General features: G+C 39.9%; 7 protein-coding genes across 7 annotated transcripts; 4 read left to right on the top strand and 3 right to left on the bottom strand.

Moving 5' to 3' along the window:
* Positions 1–4978: 4978 nt before the first annotated feature.
* EAF02_004136 (uncharacterized protein) lies at positions 4979–6973 on the top strand (the record flags this gene model as incomplete). Its single annotated transcript, XM_038900184.1, has 2 exons — positions 4979–5152; positions 5234–6973. The coding sequence occupies 2 exons, from the start codon at positions 4979–4981 to the stop codon at positions 6971–6973; spliced, it is 1914 nt and encodes a 637-aa protein (XP_038759891.1).
* A 2528-nt stretch (positions 6974–9501) lies between these two features.
* Positions 9502–11432, bottom strand: EAF02_004135 (uncharacterized protein; the record flags this gene model as incomplete). The annotated part of the gene is made up of 4 exons (XM_038900183.1): positions 9502–10306; positions 10361–11150; positions 11213–11317; positions 11390–11432. The coding sequence occupies 4 exons, from the start codon at positions 11430–11432 to the stop codon at positions 9502–9504; spliced, it is 1743 nt and encodes a 580-aa protein (XP_038759890.1).
* Positions 11433–11955: 523 nt separating this feature from the next.
* EAF02_004134 (uncharacterized protein) lies at positions 11956–12615 on the top strand (the record flags this gene model as incomplete). Its single annotated transcript, XM_038900182.1, has 3 exons — positions 11956–12081; positions 12221–12248; positions 12467–12615. The coding sequence occupies 3 exons, from the start codon at positions 11956–11958 to the stop codon at positions 12613–12615; spliced, it is 303 nt and encodes a 100-aa protein (XP_038759889.1).
* Positions 12575–13754, bottom strand: EAF02_004133 (uncharacterized protein; the record flags this gene model as incomplete). Its single annotated transcript, XM_038900181.1, has 4 exons — positions 12575–12793; positions 12856–13254; positions 13338–13604; positions 13674–13754. 4 exons carry the CDS (start codon positions 13752–13754, stop codon positions 12575–12577), a joined length of 966 nt encoding a protein of 321 aa, XP_038759888.1.
* A 3698-nt stretch (positions 13755–17452) lies between these two features.
* EAF02_004132 (uncharacterized protein) lies at positions 17453–18766 on the top strand (the record flags this gene model as incomplete). The annotated part of the gene is made up of 7 exons (XM_038900180.1): positions 17453–17599; positions 17660–17696; positions 17756–17844; positions 17908–18076; positions 18129–18287; positions 18358–18468; positions 18534–18766. The coding sequence occupies 7 exons, from the start codon at positions 17453–17455 to the stop codon at positions 18764–18766; spliced, it is 945 nt and encodes a 314-aa protein (XP_038759887.1).
* A 2193-nt stretch (positions 18767–20959) lies between these two features.
* EAF02_004131 (uncharacterized protein) lies at positions 20960–21343 on the top strand (the record flags this gene model as incomplete). Its single annotated transcript, XM_038900179.1, has 1 exon — positions 20960–21343. One exon carries the CDS (start codon positions 20960–20962, stop codon positions 21341–21343), a length of 384 nt encoding a protein of 127 aa, XP_038759886.1.
* Positions 21344–21744: 401 nt separating this feature from the next.
* On the bottom strand, positions 21745–22863 carry EAF02_004130 (uncharacterized protein; the record flags this gene model as incomplete). The annotated part of the gene is made up of 1 exon (XM_038900178.1): positions 21745–22863. The coding sequence occupies one exon, from the start codon at positions 22861–22863 to the stop codon at positions 21745–21747; it is 1119 nt and encodes a 372-aa protein (XP_038759885.1).
* Between the last annotated feature and the right edge of the window lie 1712 nt (positions 22864–24575).

Raw genomic sequence — 24575 nt, 5'->3', positions numbered from 1 at the left:
AATGTGGGTCACGTACTGAACAAAGCTATGAGTTTTAAGCGTTTTCGACCGACATGTCATTTGTTCCATTCATAGCGTGCTAAGTGCAACTTTCAACATTGGAAAATTGGCATGCTCTGCTAGACAGATGTAGAGTGTGTGCGCCCAAGGAATAGGAAGGCGATCCACCTAGGGAAATTTTCGTATTATCACTAGGATGCTGCTTTTGGAACTTGAGTCTAACCTGAATAGTCGAATATTATGTTATCGATGGTTAGAATCATACGTTTAAATATCCAAAGCTGGAGAATCTCGAAACTTCTCACAGATCTGAGATGTAAGTGACTTTGAGGTGCTAGATTGGGACTTGAAGGAAATCTCGCCAACCAGTTACTTGCAATCGCTGCGAGCAATTCAAAATGTTTCATAGAAGCGTAAGTGAATTAACCCGAAATATGACTTTGAATTGGGTTGCAGAAGCGTACAGGTAATTATCCGCATCGGCCATGTAAAATTGGCAAGATTTGTAAATTCCAAAATAAATATTTATGGTCCCGCACTTGTCGCGGGGTTTGAATTGCACCCAATCTCGATCGGAGTCGATCTAGATGGCCTTTTCGTTTAGCCATTACCAATCAACGTTCTCGAGAAGATTTGAAAATAGGTTGTGAGGGTTATATGCTGATGTGTCGTGTCTGGAAAGATCCACTCATTTCAACCTAATGCTAGCGGTAGATTGCAAGTGGCACCTTCACATGTATATGATCATGCATAGCATCGCGATGACCATTGTTGCTAGTGGCATAAATTTGGAAGGGATTTATTATGACCGTTTGCCGAGAACGGATCCTATGCTCTGTTTTGTTCATCCTCGTGGTGTTTCATTTTCAATGACGAAAATGAGCTCGTAGATTTTCAATGGCTGAAATTCCATTCAATACTCATAGCATAGCGGTCTGTTCCCAGGGTTTCAACCAGCGACTAGGATACAATGATTGGTGCATACGCCAAGATGAAAAAGAGGTTTCTTATGAAGCATGCACTAAGATGTGAATGACACACGTAACATTCTAGGGGAACATCTCACCAGCATTACTAGGAATCATGAGCAGGATCTTCGCTACTCTCCAGTAACTTTCAAATCAGTCCCACACAATGTTCTATTGCTTCTTCAGCTTCTGTTATTCGTTGTCAGGCCCTTGATTTATGAGTGCTGCACCTAGTATATGCAGCAGTTATTTCGCCGCAATACCATTCAATAATTAAATTGTTGATACAAACAACATGCATCTTCCGTTTTTCATTCGCTTCACTTTCTCTAATCTCTCACCAATAACAATCCTAATCATGTCTTATAGACTACCTCCAAATTCAAAATGAGTAATGGAAGCCGGATTGAAAACGTACCCACTCTCTTGAATCGCATTCTCACACTATGTAAACGCAGGTTGAGCCAATTCATGTTCAGTTTGGATCTTTCTCGCCAATGCGGGAACATCAGGAACTCAAGAAACGGTCGAAAAAAGAAAACTATCCATCTTGCGAAATTGTCCGAAAGGTGATACACTCCCGGCTAAGTAATCAAGCTACCTCAAGGCTCAAAAGAGAACAGGTTTAGGCTGAGCTAGCTGAGTTCGTCCAGTATTCCCACATTGTCAGCTTTACTCGGACATATCTCCGGGGCTTCCAGCCAACAATAAAGACATGTTGGGTCCAGACGGAATAACCTCTCCAGCGGCTAGGGTGGCCTTGCTTTTCTTTGAAAGCTATAGTTCATCCCCTTCATTTTCTTTGTTTCCGCTCATTATTCCTGTCTTTATTTCCGAGCGATAATGTCGAAATTATCGTTCCTGCTGGTATGATTCAGGTAGAGCTAGTACAAATTTGTACTAGTAGAGCTCTAATAGAACTCTGATTCAAGCAGAGCTCTCACCTCACCCCTCATAGAATTCTCGCAAGCTTAGTGATGGTCTCAATGCCTTCCTATTACAGACTTTATGTTTCCCATTGTACCCTGTGAAGAGTCATAGTCTTGATTGATAAGTCGGATCACGCAGTATACCCAAACCTATCTGCATGCTCTTCCGTGGCAGTTGTGTTCTCCCTCTACATTGCAATCTTTTATTGAGTGAGTAACCGTGCTTGAGCTTTTATGACTCGAGCTTAGGGTTTCATTATAATGTGATGTGAATATAAATACTCATTCTTTGCCCCTCCAGAACCGGAAGTGTTTTGTATTATCATGATTGATTTGTCAGTTGTGACTGACTGAGATAGCTTAGTCACGATTTATTTATTGGATAGGAATTTTCTTTGGTTTTCTTTCTCTCAACACAAGCTATGTAGTCCCCTTTTATGTTCATGAAACTCTGATTCTAGAAGCTTCGAGAGGGTTCCATCCAGATGTATTAGTAATGTCTGCCATTGAATATGGAATTGAACTTGCGAAGCTATTTTTCTGATATTTTGTATTGAGGAATCTGAAATGTATGTTGAGGTTTACGACTGAACTTCAGTCACAGGGGGTGGGCTATCTTTGCCGTTTCGATGATTTCTATTCGGTGATGTTACTAACAAACTTCAGGAACCTAATGTTATTATGGAGTAAGATTAAACATTCACCAAAACTCTACTGACACAATCCTGTCAATTTCTTGCTCATCCAAAAACAAAGAGAATTAATTAGCTTTCAAAGCAATCTATTGTACGGAATCATGTATAAAAAATATTTTACACCTAGACCGGCTCTTCGTCGATTTAACGTTCGCATATTGAGTACGCTTAGTGATTCCGTGGTAGCCTTTCCGGACCAATCAAAACTGGTAGGACGTTTTGCTCCGCTGGGAGCATGTATTATGTAATCAGAATGGGACTGTGCGTTGATTCTACAGCGATTTTCGCTGACAAAGCAGCTCTAAATGCATCGCTTCGGTCCCCACCTCCGAATGCGATCAGATATGATTACTTAATCATTACTTCTTTCACTGGAATTTGTGTTGGGAAGTAGACAGAAGAAAGAACAAGAGAGAGAGAGAAAACCAGATGATAAACATCGAGCGCAGCGAGGACTGGGGGTTTGGGGGCGAAGCCACCATATAGAATGTTTATAACAACCTTAGCTAATAAGAGCAAACCCCCAAAAGAACCTAATGTAGCCCGTTAGAGCCACGAACCTTTCCAACATCGAGATTCGTTTCAGTATTGCATGTTAATGCCATCGAAAAAATAAGGTGAAATTTACGATGCACATAGTATAACTACGACGTAGACTGACTGATTACTGGGTTGCTACAACCATGGAGGTTGTTCAAGTGGTGGGCTCGTAAGTAACAGCAAAGGATACTGAGACTGTTTGGATTCCGGTCTTCGCCAATCGGGTTTCGGGATTTCTATGGTATTGTGGTATGTATGTATGGATGTAGTGAGGAAGAGGAACAAGCCAGGGAGAAGTCCAACGATAGATGTTGGATGTTGGATGAAAGAGGGGCGATAATGAAATGAAAAATGGACAGGGCTAGGCGTGAACTCCGGAGTAGTACCGACTAGTGGTAGACGTGAAGTATTAAAGATGAAGGAGAATGAAGGAAGATGAAGAGAGATGCGATAATTGATAAAAGAGATGGGATTTTGAGAAAGTTAAATAAATTGCCATGTTTTTTCTTGTTTTCCTTAGAGGCGTTATTAATTGTGAGTGGTCAATTATCGCTAAGGCTGATTGATAGGTTGAATAGCGGATAGCTTAAAGAATAATGAGGGGGTGGCGATATATCTTTTCCTCTTCCTCTCCCTCTCACTCTTTTTCTCTCCGGAGATTCTATCTGATATACACGCGACTTCATATTCGAGGATTGAAAGCGAATTGTATCTTTGAACTTTCTATTCGACTTTCCCATCTAAAGTCTTTGTATGTAACACTTTACTTTCGCATGTCATCGTTTAGTAGCCATCTCCTTGACCAATGTACGTGCTAGAATCATTTTCTACTCATCGTTTTCAGAGAAATTCTACAACCATGTCGGAGGAAACCTCCTTAGAAATTGGATCAAAAATAAACGTTTCACATGTGTTTATCAAATGTTTATAAAATGGGACAATGAAAAGCCAAGGCAAGGTTAGTAAAACGAAGTTTGAAAGCGGTGATTGGATATTGCAACCAACGGAGGCTTCATCGGCATACGAGTTTTCATTATCTGGCCTGCATAAAGGAAACCTTGACACTTTTCCACCAGATTCGCACGTCTTCTTCGATTTAGGCTTCTTCGATGCTTGTAAATGCGGGGATAGCTAGTAAAAGCTTGGTTTTTATTTAATTTTTCTCTTTTTTTTTCCTTTTCGAAGCCGGTTCATGCGACGAAGAGAGATAAGAATGAACAAGTGATAGAGGAAGTACACCATCCCCTTTGTCTACGGTAATCATTAATCTGTATCGATTCAGTTAGAGTGTCATCGGGAATCGAACGCTTCTTGATGCTTATTGGATTCGATGGTCTGATGTCATTATGCGCTGTTGCTTGCATTATGAAGACGGAGCTGGATATAATTGTCTCGCCGTCTCGCCCTGAAATTGTTTGATTGCTACCCTCTATTAAGTTGACTTCTTTCTCAATAAGAATTGAGATATACGATACAATATAAGATTCAAGCTACAGGCAGAAAAGCCTTTTAACAATTAATATATTATATTTGTTCTAATATTGTTTAAGAGTTCGCAGCATAATCTTTCCTGAAACTTTATATCACCTGTCATCAGGTTATCTCAACAGATCCAAGTCCCATGGTACTGCCTGCCTCTTCGCGATTTAATAAAAGCTTCAAACCTATCACACATCTACTAGTGTTTGCTTGCTCCAGCTTGACCTGATAGGCCAGTTACCTCGACCGTCAGTTGGAACCCGAATACATTCTGATATCAGTACTAATAACAGTACACGACCTAGTTTTCCAATTAATGCTAGTCAGCGAGGATCGAATATCTCAACATATCCGTAAATCCGTGGCAATGTACCGAGCAAAGTTCCAGGACCCTCTCCCGGGCCAACTCAGTTTCGATGAGTACGTCGCCGATGAAGTGCTGAAAATCCAAAGCAACAATCTTGCTTCCAATTTACTTCTCAGTCCAAGAACAGAAAAAGCACAAGCAGATTGGAATGAACTCATAAATGGAAATGACCAGGTAAGATAAATCCGAAATAGCTTCAATCTCTGATTGGTGGACGGTTGAAGCCGAAAGTTGCAAGGTTTTAAATTCTCACAGGCTTTTATGGATTTGAACATCACAGAAGATGATTCATTTTCGACGATATTCGATGATGTTATACACATACCGAATACAACTCTCAACACAAACACAAATGAGAAACAACAAGATGTGAACGGTTGGAGTCAAAATGCCACAACAAATTCGATTGACCAGTTTAGTAATCTGTTCACAAATATCTCTGAGAGTTCATTGAACGTTGACAACTCACTACTCATCTCTACTCCTCAAATTAAAAATAGTCCCAGAATTTCGACAGAAGATGCTTCAGTTGACATTGAAGTTGTAGCCAATTCGCCGAACGCTAATTTGGCCTCTCTCAAACCCTCTAAGAAACGAATTTTAAGTCCTCTTACCCATCCGAAAGATACGGACCCTCTCACCACCGACTCCAATTCCATCCCTTCAACCACATCACTTCCCCCAAAAAAGAAACGTCGCCCCCGCGCCAAGAAAATTCTCACCCCTGCAGAAATTCTTCGGGCTCGCGAAAAGTACCTCGAGAAAAACAGACGCGCAGCACGGAAATGTCGACTTAAGAAGAAAGCCGAGATGACCGCTGATCAAGAAAGATATGAGCGTTGTGTTGCCGAAATTAATGCTACCAAAACTAAGTTGTTGGAAAGTCGGAGGGAACTGCTAAATTTGATTGAAATTTGTAAGGGAATGGTAAGGGAGGGATGCAATGATGCGACCATCAGGAAATTCGTGGCGAATTGGGAGAGAAGGGAAGAGGCTTATAGGGGAATGCTTGAGAGCACGGATGTGGGAGTTGAGGCTTGGAAGTTGATCGAGAAGTGTAGGAGTGCAAGATTAGGAGAGGGAGCCTTGGGGGATGCCGTGGATTTGGAAGGAGATAGGGAAGGGCTTGTGTGTGGTGCAAATCTTTGGGAAGAGGGGAACGAAGCGATTTTCGATCAAGTAGATTGTGATGGGGACCCGGGAACGACAGAAAAATTTGGAAATCAAACCTACGGTGCTTCGGCAAATATGGGATGTGACGAATCAAATTCGTTTGGTTCTCTTCAATGCTCACCTTTAATACCGCAAACACAATTGTATGAACAACAATTAAATCAGCAGCAGCACCGACCGCCAGATCTGAAATGGCATGAAATGATGACCTCTTTACAACAAGGCTATGCTCTTGATCCTATTACAGCTGTTCCAAACCACAATGAGAACGGGAAGTTTCTTTTCCAGAAGCTCTTAGATCAAGTTAATAGATCAAGGAGTACTCCTGTACCTATGAATACTCTGATCTCACCCTTGTTTCAACAGCAAGAAGACATTGTTCCCACCACAGAAGAATCATCCATGTCTACGCCAGTTGATCTCGCCTCTATATCATCTCTAAACAGTAACCCAGCTCAAGTCGAAGCTCGCCCACGACCACGAGTCCACCATTTGCAACGACGACCAAATTGCTACATAACGACATCAGAAATACGTCAACAAAGCTTCGATAGCGGCTACGGATCCTTCTCCTCCGCATCATCTTCTCAGAAAAATTCAGCACCTCCTTCTCAAACTTCAGATATCAATGCGAATTGTTGGTCTCCAGATTTAGCTCCCGCATGCCTTGGCAGTGTTGATATTGTTGATATTCAGTCACCACTACTATCCGATCAAGTAACGGACACGTGTCTGGATTTAATACCTGAGAGCCAAATGGGAATCGCAGACGGAGGGAATTCTCTATCTCTAAACTCGACCGCGAACCTACTTCCAAATTAACTTTGGCGGATGGAAGAAAAGTCTAAAAATAACTGTGGATTCAAGTTCTTTTATTTCCTTAAAAATCTCTCGAGTACCAAGAACTGCGCATGTAAATATGAATGCGCGTATGCATGCATGTATGTAATTAAGATATATAAGCGCGCGATACCCCGTGGTGGCAGAAAAAGTAGTTAATGAAGTGACAATTTCGTCACATTCCTATAATATTAGTCTTGTGTAATTTCTCAGAAATTTGTTGTACATAATGATAAAAAAATCATTGAACGGAGTCTAATCATACAATACATTGGGTCGTATTAGGAATCGGGTAGCTATGAGAGCTAAATAGGCTTTCTATAATACTTCTTTGATCAATCGAATCATAACTTCGTCAACTGGTTTCAACTTCGCGATACGTAATACCAAAAAATGTTTTCATCTCACTAGAATATTTTATCTCCCATACCAATGATGAATTTTGTTCTTCCTATCATTGATTAGACGATCCAGCCCCTCGGTTCCCCTAAAACTCGCTCGCTCGCTCGCTTGAAAGATATGCTATCTCGTCAAGAGTTCAAGACCCACTTTTCTGGGGCTGGCTTTTAGGGGTTGAAGGTTGGTTGGTTGATTGATTTGGAGATGGATGGGTTGAGGATGGTTGGGTATGAAGGGGAGGGTAATGAGGGCTTATATTTGGAAGATGGAAGATTTGGGGAATCTAAGATGGGAGATGTGAAAATTTGGGTTGGGTAGGAGAATTGTTGTAATGGTGGTTGAGGTGGCTTAATTGGGTAGTGTTGGATTTGGAAAAATTCGAATGCTTTAGTTTCGTTTGAGGGAGGGGAGAGAGAGAGGACTGAGTGTTTAGATAGTAGAAATCGTGGAAATTTATCGGGAGGAGTTGGATTTTTTGAGTTCGTTTGTATATAATCTTACATGATGGGGATATGAGATACAGTTGGTGATCTGTGTGTATCTTGGAATATGAAAATACTTCCAATATCGTATGATTTGATTAGCAAGACTTAAGGACGGCAAGTGCAACCTGAATATCTATATTCATTCCTTATTGGAACAAGTGAAACATCTTTATTCATTGAAAATAGTGTTCATACCCAAGTAAGGACAAAAGTACAAGAATATCCTGGTCTTGCATCTCTCTCAGACTCGTTGTGTTTAATTGGAAATTCTAGAGATAGTAATACCATTAGTTAAAACTGCTTTTTAATTCAAGATCATGGCGAGATCTTAAAATAATCACGCAGAAAAGTGTTTCTTTGAAAAATTCAAGACTAGTCATCCCCGATTCTGAGAAGTGGCTCCTAAATCTCTTAGAGACATCACATCGAGCTGATTAACCCGTGAAATTCTAGATACACTCTCATACAAAGCAAGGCATTCACCAGTGGGTGCACGGATTCACGGGACAACGTGACAGGAAAGCACAATTTCATACCAAAAAGAGTGATTTTAATAATTCAATTAAAATTCAATATACAATTGAATTCTTTCGAAATTGATATGTATAGCTCTTTAAGTATTAAAAAATTGGTTGTTTAAAAATGCTTGAGATTAAACGCGATTTGAGCTCAAAATACAAATAGTGCGTTTTCCCACCAAAATTTTTGATGGGGAATTATATTTTTTTTTATAAAAATATCAATATTGATTTTTTCAATTCAATTTTGAATCGATATAGAATCTTTATGCTTTAGATCTATATATTTAATTTTCAAATAAAGTTATTGAGATTTTGAATTTTATTCGAATTATTAAAATCGCTCTTTTTGGTGTGAAATTGTGCTTTCCCTCTTGAGTGTCCCGTGAGTCCGTGCACCCACTGGTGATTCAATAATCCGGACTAATAGAAAAGTTTGAACACAAAATTTCTGATGACAATCAAACGTCAAGCCTAAATTCAATATTTGAAGTGATTTGAACATTGTGAATGAGAAGCTTGCAAGTACCAGAATTTCTGAAATGGTTTCAATGATAATAGAACTGCCATCCGGAAATCTAATCCTACACCACAACATCCACAACTTAATTCTCACCAGTACGTAATTTGCGAAGTTATCTCTGCGATTTTGCATCTTCATATAGCTCTTACAATAATACCATTGACTCACATATTTTCGCTATCTACAGACTCAAAAGCGACATCGCATCCAACTTGTCAAGTGCACTTCAAGACGATCTTCCTTCCAGGATAGACATACATACTAAATTGAGATCAAAGTAAAGAAAAGGAACCCTAAGAATAATCTCTTTAATATTTGACGAAAAAGATGTTGAATATATTTATAACTTTTGTTAAATATAATTATCTTATAAATGAATATTAATCGTATTTAAACTATAATACTTTTATATTATTTTGTATGAATTATAATATCTTAACTTAATAGAGAACTCCATACATAATAATTGATTATTTCTTTGAATATATCAAAATTCCTTTTTTATATAACTATAAAAATATATTGAATGAAAAGTATTAATCAGAAATTCAAAACTCCCATACGATTTATTAACTCTGGGAAATCCTAAATCAATTTAACGGTATCATTATACTCGAACTTCTTCCACAATTCTGCTTGTAAGCCCCTCAGGTCTTTAGCCCACATAGCCGCAAACAAATCTTTGAACCAACCTTTTCGATGACTAGTAAGACCGAGATCCTTCAAAAGCGTATCTATATGACCAATGAAATCGAAGATCAAATTATTTCCTTCCTGGCCATTGCTCAGATAGCGACGTCGAGACCACGCTGTAAACAGAGTAATATCTTTTTCTTGCTCCTTTTTACACGGCAAGTCCAACTTCCCATCCAAATATGTTACTGCCCAAAGTGATTGACACTCCAAGGTAGTAAAATAATTTCCTACCACAATTTGGCCTAGGAAAACAATTGAGCGGTCATCTTTCTCACTGCTAGAAGACTCCGATATAGGAACCATATGTCGGTATAAACGGTATGGAGTATGGGTTGCAGTCTTTTGGTAATGATCAGGAGGACTTTGGAGGTGGGGAAAGGTAGCAAGGACTTGGACATCTGCTTCCGCCTCCAGTTTCGCCCAGTGAGCATGTTCATCTTTTGCTTCTTCATGGTCTAAAATATGAGGTAAACCAAATTCTTGACATTGCGCTTGTGTGAAGTATTGCAGCGAAGGCACCCAGCCTGTACCGCATAAGATAGCATCGGAGGGTATTTCCTCGCCGGTTTTGAGAAGGAGACTGTTGCTCTTTAAATCTTCAATATCTCCAACAAAGATACGAACATTTTCGGCAACGATGTCAAAAAAGTCTGCGTGGTTGAGAAGTCCAGCGGCGCAATTTTGCCAGAAAAGACTGTTCCAAATGTCAATGAAGGAAGGGCTCCTGTGAAAGGTTCAAGAAACTTACGGCGAGCTCGACTCTAACTTGTCAAAGTTTTGTAGGCATTTTCGTTGGAAATTTGCAGACTTTCGCGCATCCGCATCTACGGTCCCCCAAAAGCCTTTCATCATCTTTACACCATATTCGGATGAGTGGAGAAGTTTCGTCCATCTATTCATTCCATTCAGAAACGAAGGTGTAAATGTAGCTGCTATTCTTGTTAAGCTTATTTCGAATGCATTTTTATAAGGCCCTTTTCCATCTGGAGAAACAAAGAAGCCTGGACCCGTCGTATTTGTAGCTTTTAGAACCCATGATACTTGTTTTCCAGCCTTCACTGCTTCGTAAACCATGTCTGCAGACGATTTTCCAGCTCCAAGAATAGTAATATTCTGTTTTGGGGAGGTCAAAAGGTCAGACGAACCAAAGTCTTCATGATGGAGTATTTGACCTTCAAAACTTTCTTTTCCCGGCAATGAAGGCATATTTGGGATTGAAGTCAAACCACTTGCAACTATTAGTTTCGGGGTTTTGAAAGTGTGTTGCTGCTGCTCGTTGCCTCGATCGCTGGCCAAGACAGTCCAATAACCATCCTTTTTGGAAACTGATCTAACTTCGACCGAGAATTGAATCCTGTCACGAAGACTTTTGCCATCGTATTTATGTGTATCAATATAACTTTCCAGATATTTTGTTGTATGCTTAGCCTTGAAAAATTCTTTGTAAAGGTCTTCGTCCGGTGGTCTCGACATTTCTTGGTCTGAGAACTCGGCTGTTCCTACCATCCATTGGGTCCAGAAACTATCGTAACCTCTTCCTGCAATCGACTCAAATTAGCATCCCACCATGGAGAATGGAAACGATGAAAATGAAACTAACGCGCATTCCAGGTTCCACCGACGCAAGTGTCTCTATCAATGATTACCAATCGGGCTTCTGGATGAAACTCCAAAAAATGCTTGCTTGCACAAATGCCGGAAATTCCTTTTTGGATGCAAAAATTAGTGACAGAATCAAATGCGAATGTGTAAGCTTTATTTAGCCTGTTGTATTTACCTGCACCGATTACGAGAATGTCCACCTCAACAAAGTCGCTCATGATGCTTACTAATAATCAATCGACGTAAAGAATAGTCTTAATTTTTTTCTGAGCTCAAACATTCACTGTACGAAAAGGGGAACTCATGAGAGTACCTAGGTAGGTAGTTATATCTATCTCGTGGCTGGTTTGCGGCAAAGTAATGTCAAAATTCAGGAAGGGTAGTAAGACGGAAATAAAGACGGCTACCTATTTATGGTCAATACTACCTACCTAGCAAACCTGGAATGAATCGATAATGGCAATCATTATCTAGAAGAGGAATTTTCATGTCTTGCGGGCAAATCCATGGATGTAGTAGCATGTAGTGGTCCATGCATCATGCATGGAATTTGGCTGACAGGACAGGTTGCGTATATGGCAACATGGCAACACTCATCCAACACATATTTCATACCCCGGCAATACACCCGGTTTGATAACTAGCGTCCAAAACCACACACAGACCTCATGCTCCGGGTTGATGCCTCATTTCATCAGACCATAGGTAGCTTTTAGAAGATCAATGAGGCTCCCCCAAACAATGGCAGCGACACTAGCGAAGGTCCTGTCGTTGGGGGAAAAAATAATTGCGATACCTCTTTCTGAGTATTTGACAGGCTGGCAGGCTACAGCAGTTGGCATATCTATCATTCCAAGCATGTTTTCGGTTAGTGATCAATTATACCCTAAAATTACAGTCACAGCCGCTGATCTCCTTTGAAGGGGTGTCGTTAGATTTGGTGAGATTGTAAGGTCCGGAAGGTACTAATCGTCGGCGCTCTCTCAATCAACCAACTATTAACTAGGCAGCTGGTGCCTCAGTTTCGTTGGTTGGTAAGTCATGGGAGGTAAGGTTATATCACTGGGTACTGACTTGGAAGGAGACTCTTTGCTAGATCGAATAGAATCCAGGCAACTAATTAATAGCTGATATGTTGAGCACAAGGCTCTATGACTACAAAACCACAACAATTTCATTGAAGAACATCATCTCACCACAAAACCCTCTACGGCCTTATTTTAGAACTAATAATTATGTAGTACTGCAATAGTATTATTATATGCGAGTATGTGGAGAAAAGAGACAATTTTAATCGTGGGCGTGGAAAAGAACTGCGAGGAAGAATCATCGTTTCGATCCAAAACTCGACCTGTTGGCTCTACAAGAATGCCTCCGTCTGTTTACCACACCAGTCCATAAATTTGGCTGATATGCCCGATTCTCCAGTAATCGAACTCTCGATACCACTGGGAAGACTGCCAAATCTTCCCCAAGGATATATGTAAGCACCACTCTTCGCAGGTGTTATCTCAGGGGAAATGGCTGCCCAGAGCTCTGTGTACGCTCCATAAACTGGAGGATACACTATAAATTTATCCTGCAATCGCATATTTGTCAGTATGTACATGAGTAACAATATCGAGAAGTTCCGTTGCTCACAGTTATCTTGCTGGCGAGACCAGTCCAATGACGTTGTAGTTCCGTGCGCAGATTACCTGGATTGAAAGCCGTGTGTACAACGCCTGTTTGCGGAGTAGTCTTGGCACACTCTCGAGCCAGGAAGACGTTACCAACTTTAGTCTGGCTGTAGTTGGCTGACACGCCAACATCCTTAAGACTGCCATCATCGTTGATAAGTATTCCTGTTGGTGGGGAGTCGACATGGATGGCAATAGACGCAGCCCATGCGACGCGCACGCTACCTGTTGGAGAGGAGGCCACGGTATCTGTAAGGAGAGGAAGGAGTAGTTGGTAAAGTAGGTAGTGACCTAGGCAGTTGGTCGCTACCTGCAACTCGTGTCCTTGTGCACTAGTGCTCCCTTTAGGAGGATACATGACCTAAAAGTTCACAAACGTACGACATGAGCAAGTTGCGTGCGTGTGTAAAGCATGTATGGGGGTTCAGGGAAAGAAGTACATACACCGGCATTGTTGACGAGGACGTCAAGACGTTGTTGCTGGGAAGTAAAATGCTTGACCGCAGGATTAATCGAGGATAGATCAGCCAGGTCAATTTGCAGAAACTGAATGCTACCGCTACTCTTAGGAGATGCTTCTTTGATTATGGATATGGCATTTTGGGCTTTGGATTCCGAGCGGCCTGCAATCCAAACAGTTGCGTTGTGGGCATAAAGAATTTTACATAATTGAAAACCGACGCCTGCATAACCACCTGTTACAAGAAAAATCTGAATAAACAATCGCGCGTGTTAGAAGGGCATCCAAGATGTGAAAAGGAAAGATAAGGCTCTACATACCCGGCCTGTTTGATCGGGAGTATTCTTCTCCGTGAGCGACGCCGATGGAATGAAATAGAACTGGCTGAAAATATTGCCCATAATGTTGGTAGAATAACAGCTTTTGATAAATTGTTTATCAGGTTCAAGGCGTTACGAGAAGCTTTTCATTAGAACTAGTTGATGGAGTTCATCTTCATACTTCTACTCTTGCATCCGCCCGCGCGCCCCTGGCTAGTTCCCCTTCTTCAATAGTAGCCTGTAGCTTATATTACAGTACTCGTGCGGCCAGAAAGTATGCACATCCTGTCTCAATAGGATTAAGCCACTGTGGGGAAGATTTTTAATGCTTAAAAGGAATATAAGTTATTGAAATTTGTATTGAAAGTAGTAGGGCTTCAATATAAGCGAGCGATTTAATTGATTCAATTTTTCAAATCTTCATTTAATATAGTGGGATTAAAAAAAGCAGTGGATTCTATTGATTCATTGAAGCCGATATAGCGTATTTAACGCTGGAGTTACATACTTTCTGGCAGTACGAGTAGTCTTTAGTTTATATAGCAGCAGCAGGCATATTGTATTGCTATCGACATGGTTCAACGAAAACCCCTGACTTCCTTGGCATGCGCCATGCTCAAGCGTCGGACCCAGCTCGGGCTTCCACATTTTGTGTCCACTATAACTGCCTGTGAACAGCCCTTTGGTTAGTTCTAGACAAAGCAATGAAGATTTCAAGGCTGAACAAGCAATGGGGTTTGCTAAATTTTCTGTTCATGGCACTTCATATGGCAGAGCAAAAGTCATCCTCTCCGCGGTTAAGCATTGCGCGACCTATTGATATACGTAGCTTCTCACTAAATTACACCTTCCTAAAATATCTAAAAACCACTCCCAACATCATTCTATGCCAGCTGTTCGCCAACTACACGAGTAAACACAACGGCAAAATAAGGTTATCATATCAACAAACACTACGCAGAATTTCCGTTCCAACAACATCCCAGCTGTTTCCCCTTTCTCTTGAAGTAGTTTTGATAAAGAAACGCTAAATCTATATCTGTGCATACAAAGTCTCGTCACATCATTAGATCTGGAAGAGTGTGTCGAATTCATATAGGTAGTGCTTACGTTGGTAACGACTACCACCCTGATAAGATTAGCCACCGATCAACCCCACCAACCCCCAATCCTCAACCCCTCCACATATACGACACGAAATGCACTGGCCCCTACAAGCAAACGCCGCACACATACATGCATAAATCCCTACTCAATAGTTCCTCGTTCGTTTCCCTAATGCAATGCTTTTAATCATGAAACAAGGATAAATGGTGAGGTTTTCGACTTCCGCTCCAATTGCAGTGAAGTAACTTAACCTGACCAGGGCCTGTCCAGTGCTATAGAAATTGAAGAGACACCTTAGTCTAGCGTGTGCATTGACCCTCGAGGGCGTTCGGTCACATGATTTTTAATAGCTCCGCCAGGAGGGTCTAGTCGGCCGTTTCCTAAATATGACTTTTCAGCCGGATTTTAGTCTTCATTTTGAACTTCAATTGAATACCAATCCACTAGCAATAGAGATAGCTTAATAAAACTTATATAGAATTAAAGCCCTATTAATTCTCTTTTGAAATAATAAGGAATTATTAATTTAATCCAATTTCTGATAAAGTTAGGAATCAATTAATAAAATAATTTCGATGCCGCAATAGTGTGACGATTGCATCATTTAGAATACTAAGGTGAAGAGCTAGAAGAGCTCTTCGGAAGGAAGTGGTAATATACAGGATTGTGGATCACGTAAGGACCTAGCCAATCCATTAATATAACAGAATCGTTATACTACCCCCCCCTTCTGAAAAACTTGCCCTTAAGTGTATTAATAATATTCTAAATACAGTTCTCTAATCTAATTATATTATAATCTATATTCTCTATTACTATTAATATCTGATCTATAGTTTTAATATTAGTTTCAATATTATCTATAATATAATTTATAGCATCATCGATCGCTTTGCGGAAATATACGTTTGCGATTTTATTACTTTTGCAAAAAAAGCTTCAAAATCAATAGAAAAAGGTTTCGAGAATTGTTAAAAATAAAATGAATGAAAAAAAGGAGATCTACTTGAAATACATTTCTTATTAGTAATACCAATAAAGCAGCGAAAGTATTAATAGAATGCGAATTAGCCTAATAAATCAACTAAATAAGCTGTTTCATTATGGTATCGATTATATAAGTATATTGATATTTCGAATCGATTAGTTTCTGTAATTTGCATACTAGGTTCAGGATCTTTGGATTTATTGTTGATAAAGCAAGGAAACTCTAAATAATATAATAGTAAAGTATTAGCTTGTTGGTAGATAAGGTTTGCGGGAATGGAGCTAGGGAGAGGTCTTGATCAGAGATCGTACGAATAGTTGTATCAGGGGAGTGGGCGTAGAAGGCAATAGGTATTCAGCAAACGGGCTAGCGATAGAAAGCTTTGCAGGAGCGATCAAGAGCTTAAAAAATTTATATAACCTTAATATAATATAACAATTGTATCATTTAGAATATTAAGGTAAAGAGCTAGAAGAGCTCTTCGAAAGGAAATGGTAATATACAGGATTGTGGATCACGTGAGGACCTAGCCGATCCACTAATATGACAGGATCGTCACAAATAGCAAGCGAAATATCACTTTTTAACCCCCTTTTATTTTAATATTTTTGATGACCTTCAATATAATCTTATGAAAATTTGACCTCATACTATTTTATTTTCAAAGAATCTTCTATCTAATTTTGAAATTCTAAAATTCAAAATTAAAAGATGTATTTTTTGATTAACAAAAAAATAGATAAATATAAATCCTCATTATAAAGATTTCAATCATTCAATTAGCAAAATGATAAAATATTATATATCGATCTAAACTATACTAACTCTCCCTATTCATCAAAATTTTCAGATTATTTTTAAATATTTTATTTCGAAAGTTATAAAGATAATATTATTAAAATCCGGCTAGACAGGCATATTTAGGAAACGGCCGACTAGACCCTCTGGGAGGACCTCGCGTATATCAGCCAATCAAAAGAGCGGAAGCTTCAGAAGTGGGTCGATGTACACACTAGACTAGAGATACCTTGATACAAGCAAGCGCGCTGTCCGACGATTATGTAAGCGAATCTCATCTCATCCGCTTACTTGTGTGTTTCCGATCAAAAGCTTGGCGGGTCATCGAACAAGCCTTCGCAAATACCGTAGATGAGTCGCTGAAGCGTAGCGTCTCCATAGGGGATGAAGGGAGGGAGGTTCTGGGAAGCTCTCACGTTGCCTTCTTTCTACACTACATAAAGATGACCTATGAGTACTAGTTACAACCAGGTCACATGACCAACACTTGTTTTTGCACAGTAACTGCGGCTCAACGACTAAATTAAGTTTGCGAATGTCCATTCTGCCATTTCAATGGAAACGATCCGAGGAAAGATGAAATGAATGAATAAATGATAAGTATATTGATTTCTACCAATTTTTTCTATTCAGTGTTGGGATCTCTATGGAGGAAACGTCCCGATCTTTATATTCATCCCTTTCCAGACATATTGTGTTGAATTGTGCTCTCTTCGTCATCAAAATAGGCAAAGCAGGCTGAATCCAACCATTATAGATTTGTTGACCCTCCGCCCAGTTTTGGGTGCCTTCACCCAATTCCAGATCAAAACGCCATATTAGATGCGCGAGTGTGAGTTTATTTCCTATCCAGAGAAACCCTTGAGTTCTCACATATAATCTCAAAATGCCCCAGAGTCGACAGCCAATCATATGGGGGTTGGGCATCTCTTTCTCCATCATTGCTATTGCGGCTGTCGTGCTTCGATTTTGGGCTCGCCGAATCAAAGGCCAAAACTTGGGATCTGATGACTGGACCATTCTGGTGGCTCTGGTAAGATATCCTACCATCTCAATCATCTATGTTATTTTCTAACCAACGGGGAGGTGGTAGATACTCGGGCTTTCTGTAACAATAGACATGCTTATTAGTAAGCCATAATATGAGCCCCTCTGTTCATCAGTGTTCTGACAGGTTGTAACTCATCAGTGACCCAGCTCGGCGGTCTTGGTAGTCACTCAGAGTTCAATGCCGATGGAACCCCTCTCAATCCTAAGGCTGCTATAGTCCTCGCTAAGGTACGTAACACTCGCGATCTAGACAAGCTATATGTTATAAGATAACTAAATTTACTTGGACAGACAATATACGCGCTTGAGGTACTTACATGGCCTGCGGTGGGAATGACTAAAATCAGCGTTCTTCTGATGTACAAACGTATTTTTAGCACTCCAAGATTCCAGATAGTGACCTGGATAATGATCGGAGTCAACGTCGCCTGGATCTTAACATTTACATTTGCGCTTATGTGTATGTCTTCTCCTTGACAATGGTTTTTATCTTATACTCAGTTAACATATAGTCTCGTGCTTGCCAATTGCGGGGCCATGGACGGGGACAGAGTATAAATGTGTCAATCAAGAGATTCTATTTACCGTCGCTTTGGCGACAGATGTCGCCACAGACTGCAAGTCATTCTGTGTCTCGACCGAACAAGAAACTCACTCGTGTGCTAGTTTTGGTACTATTCTTACCGGCATATGAAGTTAAGAAGTTACAGATGCCTCTTTCACGAAAGATCCTAATCATAGGCATCTTCTGTCTGGGTGGTTTGGTTAGCATCGTCGGCGTCGTTCGAATTCACTTTTTAACCACAATCTATTTCTTCCTATATTCCAGTCATACCCAGCCGGATATCACATGTATGTTTCTTCTTACAATGAAGCTAAATTGAGGCCAGATCATAGCAAGTTAACATATTTATTAGGGCTCTATGCGCCAACCTACTACTGGACCATCATTGAAACCAATGTCGGTGTCTTAAGCGCACGTCTTCCCACACTCCGTCCAATCCTAGAGCGTGTCACATATAGCCGCCAATTTTCACAACTTACCCATCTTTTCTCCTCATCGAGCACTAAGACAGGTGATATCCGTCTTGGTTCCGTTGAAGACTTAAATTCGAACAAGAGACCCAGTGAAAGGGTCAGCTCCGTGTAAATTGTCATTTCGTTGTTTACAGGTCTTGTTTTTGTATGGGAATTGAACCCACATATCTCATCCTGTAGATGTGACAACATGTTATCTCTAGTAGATTAAAAATAATCAAGTTATGCTTTCTGAATATCACAGTTATCAATAGTTATGAAGTGCTTGCCGCTTACCAGACAAACAAAGGGCAAAATTAAGATAATTTAATTAATTTTGTTATTTCTAATTATCACTAATATAGATCTATTATAAAGAGAATTAAATTATATCTTAGACATTCACATAATATATAAATATATGGTCTAGGTATTAATAAACAAAATTGTTACATCTATATGTCGATTTTAAATCTGCATATTATATTGACCTAGAGTTATAGTTATAATAAGAAATAAATCAATTGAATTTATAGTATAGTTTATTATTAAATTAAAGAGAGCTTGAATATAGTTATACTATTTATGAGATATAATCATCTTATAAATTAACATTAGCATCAATTAGGCTATAGCACTAATACTGCGGAAAAACTGACTACTTTCAATAATATATATCAGGATGTAGATTTCCTACCTTTCTACCTACTCTTCGGAGTGCGCATTAAACCTTAATCTATGTTGTAGTGCCGTATTCCTGCCAATCAGTCCATTCAGTACCTACTGAACACCTTTTACAACAAACAGGGGAACTTCAGATTTTGATGTGAAAACTATCTTTCCTTTGATATCCTTAACAATGCAACAATTCTTACTCAGCCCAGTCTGGTATCGATATGCTACTTATGGGAACCCCCTGAGAGCCAATTGTTCTTCATTCATGAGCATACCCTCTTGTTTTCATTTGCGAAGCTACCATCTTTTGCAACGCATAGTATCCTCTTCATATCAACATGTGCAATGCTCATTAGACTTCCTTCCATATTTCCCCTAACTCTCCCTTTCCATGCAATCTCAATTGGTTGGTGGCGAGCGATATTCCAGATGTGTAGAACCCATTGCGGAGATGCAAAGTCAAGAGACATTGTTTACCAGACCTATAGGATTCTTGTAATCATAGTACTAACGTCGGTCTAGTAACCAACGTGGTATAATACCGTCATGTCAGTCTGTTGTTTCAACGTACATCAACAAGATGGCATATAATGTTCCGATAGCTGAATTAGCTTTCTCGCATTCCTATTCCATTCTTTTCGTCATTGATCCCCATAACCAAGCAATTTCAAGAGTCACTGTGTTGAAAATGAATCATTTTCCACCCAGTGCTTCAAATTTCCTGGATTAAAGTCATAATGTAATGTGCCCCATTAAATTTCTTTCTTTCAACAATTGCTCTCCAGAGACCTTTTCCAATATCATAATACCTGATGGTATGAAACAGACTGGCCAGCTGGTTCAGAAAGATGTCAGACTGGTAGCATTAATAGCCATCATATAGCAAATCTAAGATGTCTTTTTCTAAGGCTGATACATACCGCCAAGTGACTCGATTCAGTTGAGGTGGTCAGCGCTCTCAGACATTCTAATTCTAGCTCTGTTGCTATTTCTTTGTTCCGTCAAACTGTCATTCACCAAAAATAACGATTTTTGTCTCAAACTCCACCAAATGGTACGCCACAGTCTAGCTTTGAGATTCTTCACAACTCCACTCACTGTCTTTTAAATTATAAAGCATCAGATTAAAAGACAACTCTTGTTTCCAGATCTTAAAATGTCCACACCTTCATTAAATTGTGCTCAGATTCCTTTGTATCAATGTTTTGAAATAAAACCAATTGACTTAGAAGAGTTCTGCATCGTGAGTTATGACGCTTGCGTTTTTTCTCTTCATGACATATATATCGCTCAAGACTAACTGTTCATTAGATGTACAGACCAGCAGTTTCAACCTCAATCAGAACAACAGTAGAAACGACATTCATCGATACGTTCTCTACAAGGGCACCTAGAACAATCAATCAGTCGCTGAAAAAGCTTCATATACGTCCTAGAAGTAAGTTCAATGAATCCTGGTACACAACTATATTTTCTTGTATACCAAGTTGAAAGTCATTCAGCTGTAAATTCTTATTCATGTTCTCAATAAACCTCTTTCTCCATCATACTAACATTAAATTAGCTCGCAATCCACGCGTTGTATATATCAGCATTACTGTATACTTCCTCCCCGCCGAAGCAGTAAACCACCAGATCTTTATCTACAAAAATGGACGGATTACCTTGTTACGTCTGTCATACAAGTAATCCATCGCCAGCCAAGCTTTGTGAATGGTGCAAAGCTGTCCTCCCAGCTCATGAAACCATCGAACGCATCATCATTCAACGTGGAGGAGCCCAGAGAGTCGCAAATGTAACGCATGAAGGGCGTGTGCCGTTGTGGATGCATGAATCAAGATCCAATCAGGATCAAAATGGGAATGAGCAGGATAAATGGCCCATGTGTATGGTGGTTCAGATTGAGGTTTTTGGTATGAAATGTTTGGTCGTGATTAGTGAGGATCCTACGCAGGGTGTGAAACTCTCTGCCATACGCGATCTTACATATCCAGAGCTCAAGGAAAAGGTGGAGACTGTTCAGTTGGCCTATTAGTACAATAAGCTTAGTTGGAGGACAATAATTGAGAAACGATGGAACAAACAGGAAAACGGAAGCAAGAAAAGGGGAAGATTTGTGAATTAGTAAGGATTACGAGATGACACGGAATTGAGAGATAGAGGAGAAATAAAGGAGACGCTGAGATGGCGAGGGAGATCTTAGAGATGGATAGAGTAGGAAATAGTAGGATAAGACGAAATAAGAAGGGATAGAAGAAAGTCGAAAAAAAAAAATACTTGGAAATACCTGGGGAGAGTGGGATAAAGAGAGATAAAGAGAATCAGAACTTTGAGAGATGGAGATAAATCACGAGGGACATTGTATAATAAGTTAATAAATGAATTTTACCACATTATCAATCGAAAATAAAATTATTCATACATCATCTCCCGTCTTTAACTTTTCTTTCCCTCTAGACTTAATGTTTTGAGAGCTGCCGAAGCCTCGTCTTCCTTCTCAGCCGCCTTTTTCTGACGCATCTCACGCTGACGAATAGTTTCTGCAAATCCCCACCTTGACTCCTCAATGTAGCGACGATAATTTGTACATGCCATCAATTCATCTCGATCATGGTACTCCATTACTCCGGTTTTCTCTGGTTTATAATCATGGTAACAGTTTTGATAGTGGTCCACGATTTTTACTTCCTCCTCCGGCCAAGGCCCAATTTGCTCTTTCCATTCCTCCCTCAAATGACGGGCCCATGAGCCTGGTTGGACCATTCTAGTTGCTACCGCCTCCCACCATTCCGGAAGATACCCCCCAGATTCCCAATCGATGATACCGGTAACATGTCCATCTTTTACCATGATATTGGTCGCATGCAGATCACCATGTGTCAGCACGTATGGTCCTTTTACAGGATATCGGTCTTTGATGTTTTGACGAAATCGAACGTGTGTCTCTTTGAATCGATGTTCCGTACGAGCCCACCATTCTTCAACATCTTCCGTCACGAAATGTATCCTCTCATCAGGGCCTAGTTGTACATCTCTTATTGGTGAACCATCTGGAGCTTCTGGTTTTGTCGATGTAAACGTGCGCAATTGCTTAAGATATTGGACGACTTCTTTGGCAATAGCTTTTACCTCTTCATAGCTCATGTGCATCCCAGCTGACCATAGCGATTCGCCCGGAATTTTCTCCATCAAGCAGAAAAGACTTTTACTGTCCTTCCACTGTCGCATGTCTTTTCCTACAGGTATCGTGGAATTCTCGCTCAGAAATTTGGAAATTGAAACATCAGGCCCTACATATCTGGCACTCGCATTTCCCAAAATAGGTCTTTCTTTCAAAATGTAGTTGTCGCCAATAGTCCATACACCTCTACTAGCAATACACCTGGTGCATTTGATATGACTAAAGTAGAAACTATGTTCCTGGCTATCTGCTTTCCATCCGCAGTTGTGACACAACAAAAAATCATTCCTTTTGGGCACATGGGCGTCAAACTCTTCTTTCGTATTGCCTTCGAATGGCTTGTATATCGTCATCTTGTCTAGATATACCGTCATCTTGTCCGGATAGATTTGAACTTTGAACTTCGATCTCAAAATTGAAGATAAGGGCTAGATAATTGATAATACGAGATAGTAGAGCGAATCTAGAATAACTTGCGCAGGGAATGGATTTTTTGGGACAATTCTCGGATCTGATTTGATCGAGAAAATGCCATATAAGTAGACTGTTGAAAGCAAGGAAAAATAATACTCGATGATCAGGAGGGGTTTTGTGAACATCTCGATTGAAAGCAATACTAGATTCGGGTTACCTTTACAGATGACTTTCTTTATCAAATACAACAAATTCCACATGAAAGAAGAGAATGAGTTTTCGATAACATACTGAATTAAATACAAGAAAGATCAAGAATAGAACTATACCACATCCGAAGAGTCTTTTATCATGATTTTCTTTATCATAGATATGGAGAATCTCGTACAACAAAAGAAATACGTTCTAACCACCCGACTTCAGGTTCGGACTATACTAAACGTAGACGCGCTTGATAACGACCATCTAGATCCAGGAAAAAGACGTGGGAAGCAACTTTAATCCATGAAACTCAAATGTTGTATCAGTTGATCATTCAATTCCTGGACAGATATGTGCCAATCAATTTTCTAAGACACTTGACACTCCAAGGAAGATCTAACAAAGACTTATGGAATTGAGATTAGTACACACTCAGGCGAGTTGTTGGGTACATTCCAGAGATTAATGGATTATGAGAGGCGGAAGACGAATAAGAGTAACGATTAATGATTGGAATTCGGTGTAGAGAAGGTTTCGAGTGTGTTCAACAAGTGAATGCATGAGTTGAGAGAACACTTCGACCTCCACCTTCACACCGACCATTATAAAGCGCAAAAAATAGGCTTCAAAATAAGCGATCGATCGATCGATCAAATAAACACATTCTAATATTGATAACCATTCAGGGAAATACCTGACTCCAGTCAATTCCAATGCACGCTACGGAAGATGCCTTCAATTATTTATATGTATTAACATAGTATAGAAGGCTTCAGAAAAAGCGGCTATAGGAACAACTTATGCTACTCTAAGAATGAGCCTCGATGAGAGTATATAAAGTCTCTCGTACTTCTGAATAGCTTCAACTGAGAGTCAACAGATAGTAAGATCTTACAATCATAATAAGCATATCATGAAGGCTTCATACTTGTCACCAAATTAATATAACAGAGTCAGACCAGAGGCTTTTCTCCCCGTCATACATTATGCCCTCTCCGCTAGTACAATCAATCAAAATACACGTACTATTCTAGCTTGACGTGAAACTTCTTGTCGTCTTACTACTATAGATAAACATTGAAAGGGTGTTGAGCAAAAAGTCCTCTCCACTCCCCTTTCACAAGCGCAAATTAAATACGCAAACTCTCCCTCACGCAACGATGGACAATGAACGATATAAAGAGAACTGAAACCTGCTTTGATATTTATGTTGCCTCAACTGAAGACTGTTTTGATTCAACTACTTCAACTCTCGATCGATCATTTTGTTTGATTGTGTGTCATTTTTGTTTCCGATTCCTTGCTTACCTCGTTTCCGAGCATTTTCCCTCGGAAAAAGTGGACGGCTCTAATGAATTTGATATAAAGGTACTTGATGAATATACAGATAACTATCTCCCTGGACCCCGCGCACATTGAAGCCTTACCTTGGGAAATATTTCCACACACAAGTTTCGTTTTTCATTTTACA

This window comes from Botrytis sinoallii (assembly GCF_014898435.1).
Source record: "Botrytis sinoallii strain Bc 23 chromosome Unknown BSIN_006, whole genome shotgun sequence".
Classification (NCBI taxonomy): Eukaryota; Fungi; Ascomycota; class Leotiomycetes; order Helotiales; family Sclerotiniaceae; genus Botrytis; species Botrytis sinoallii.
Note: the sequence above shows the minus strand (reverse complement) of the source record. Positions and strands in the feature narration are given on the sequence as shown.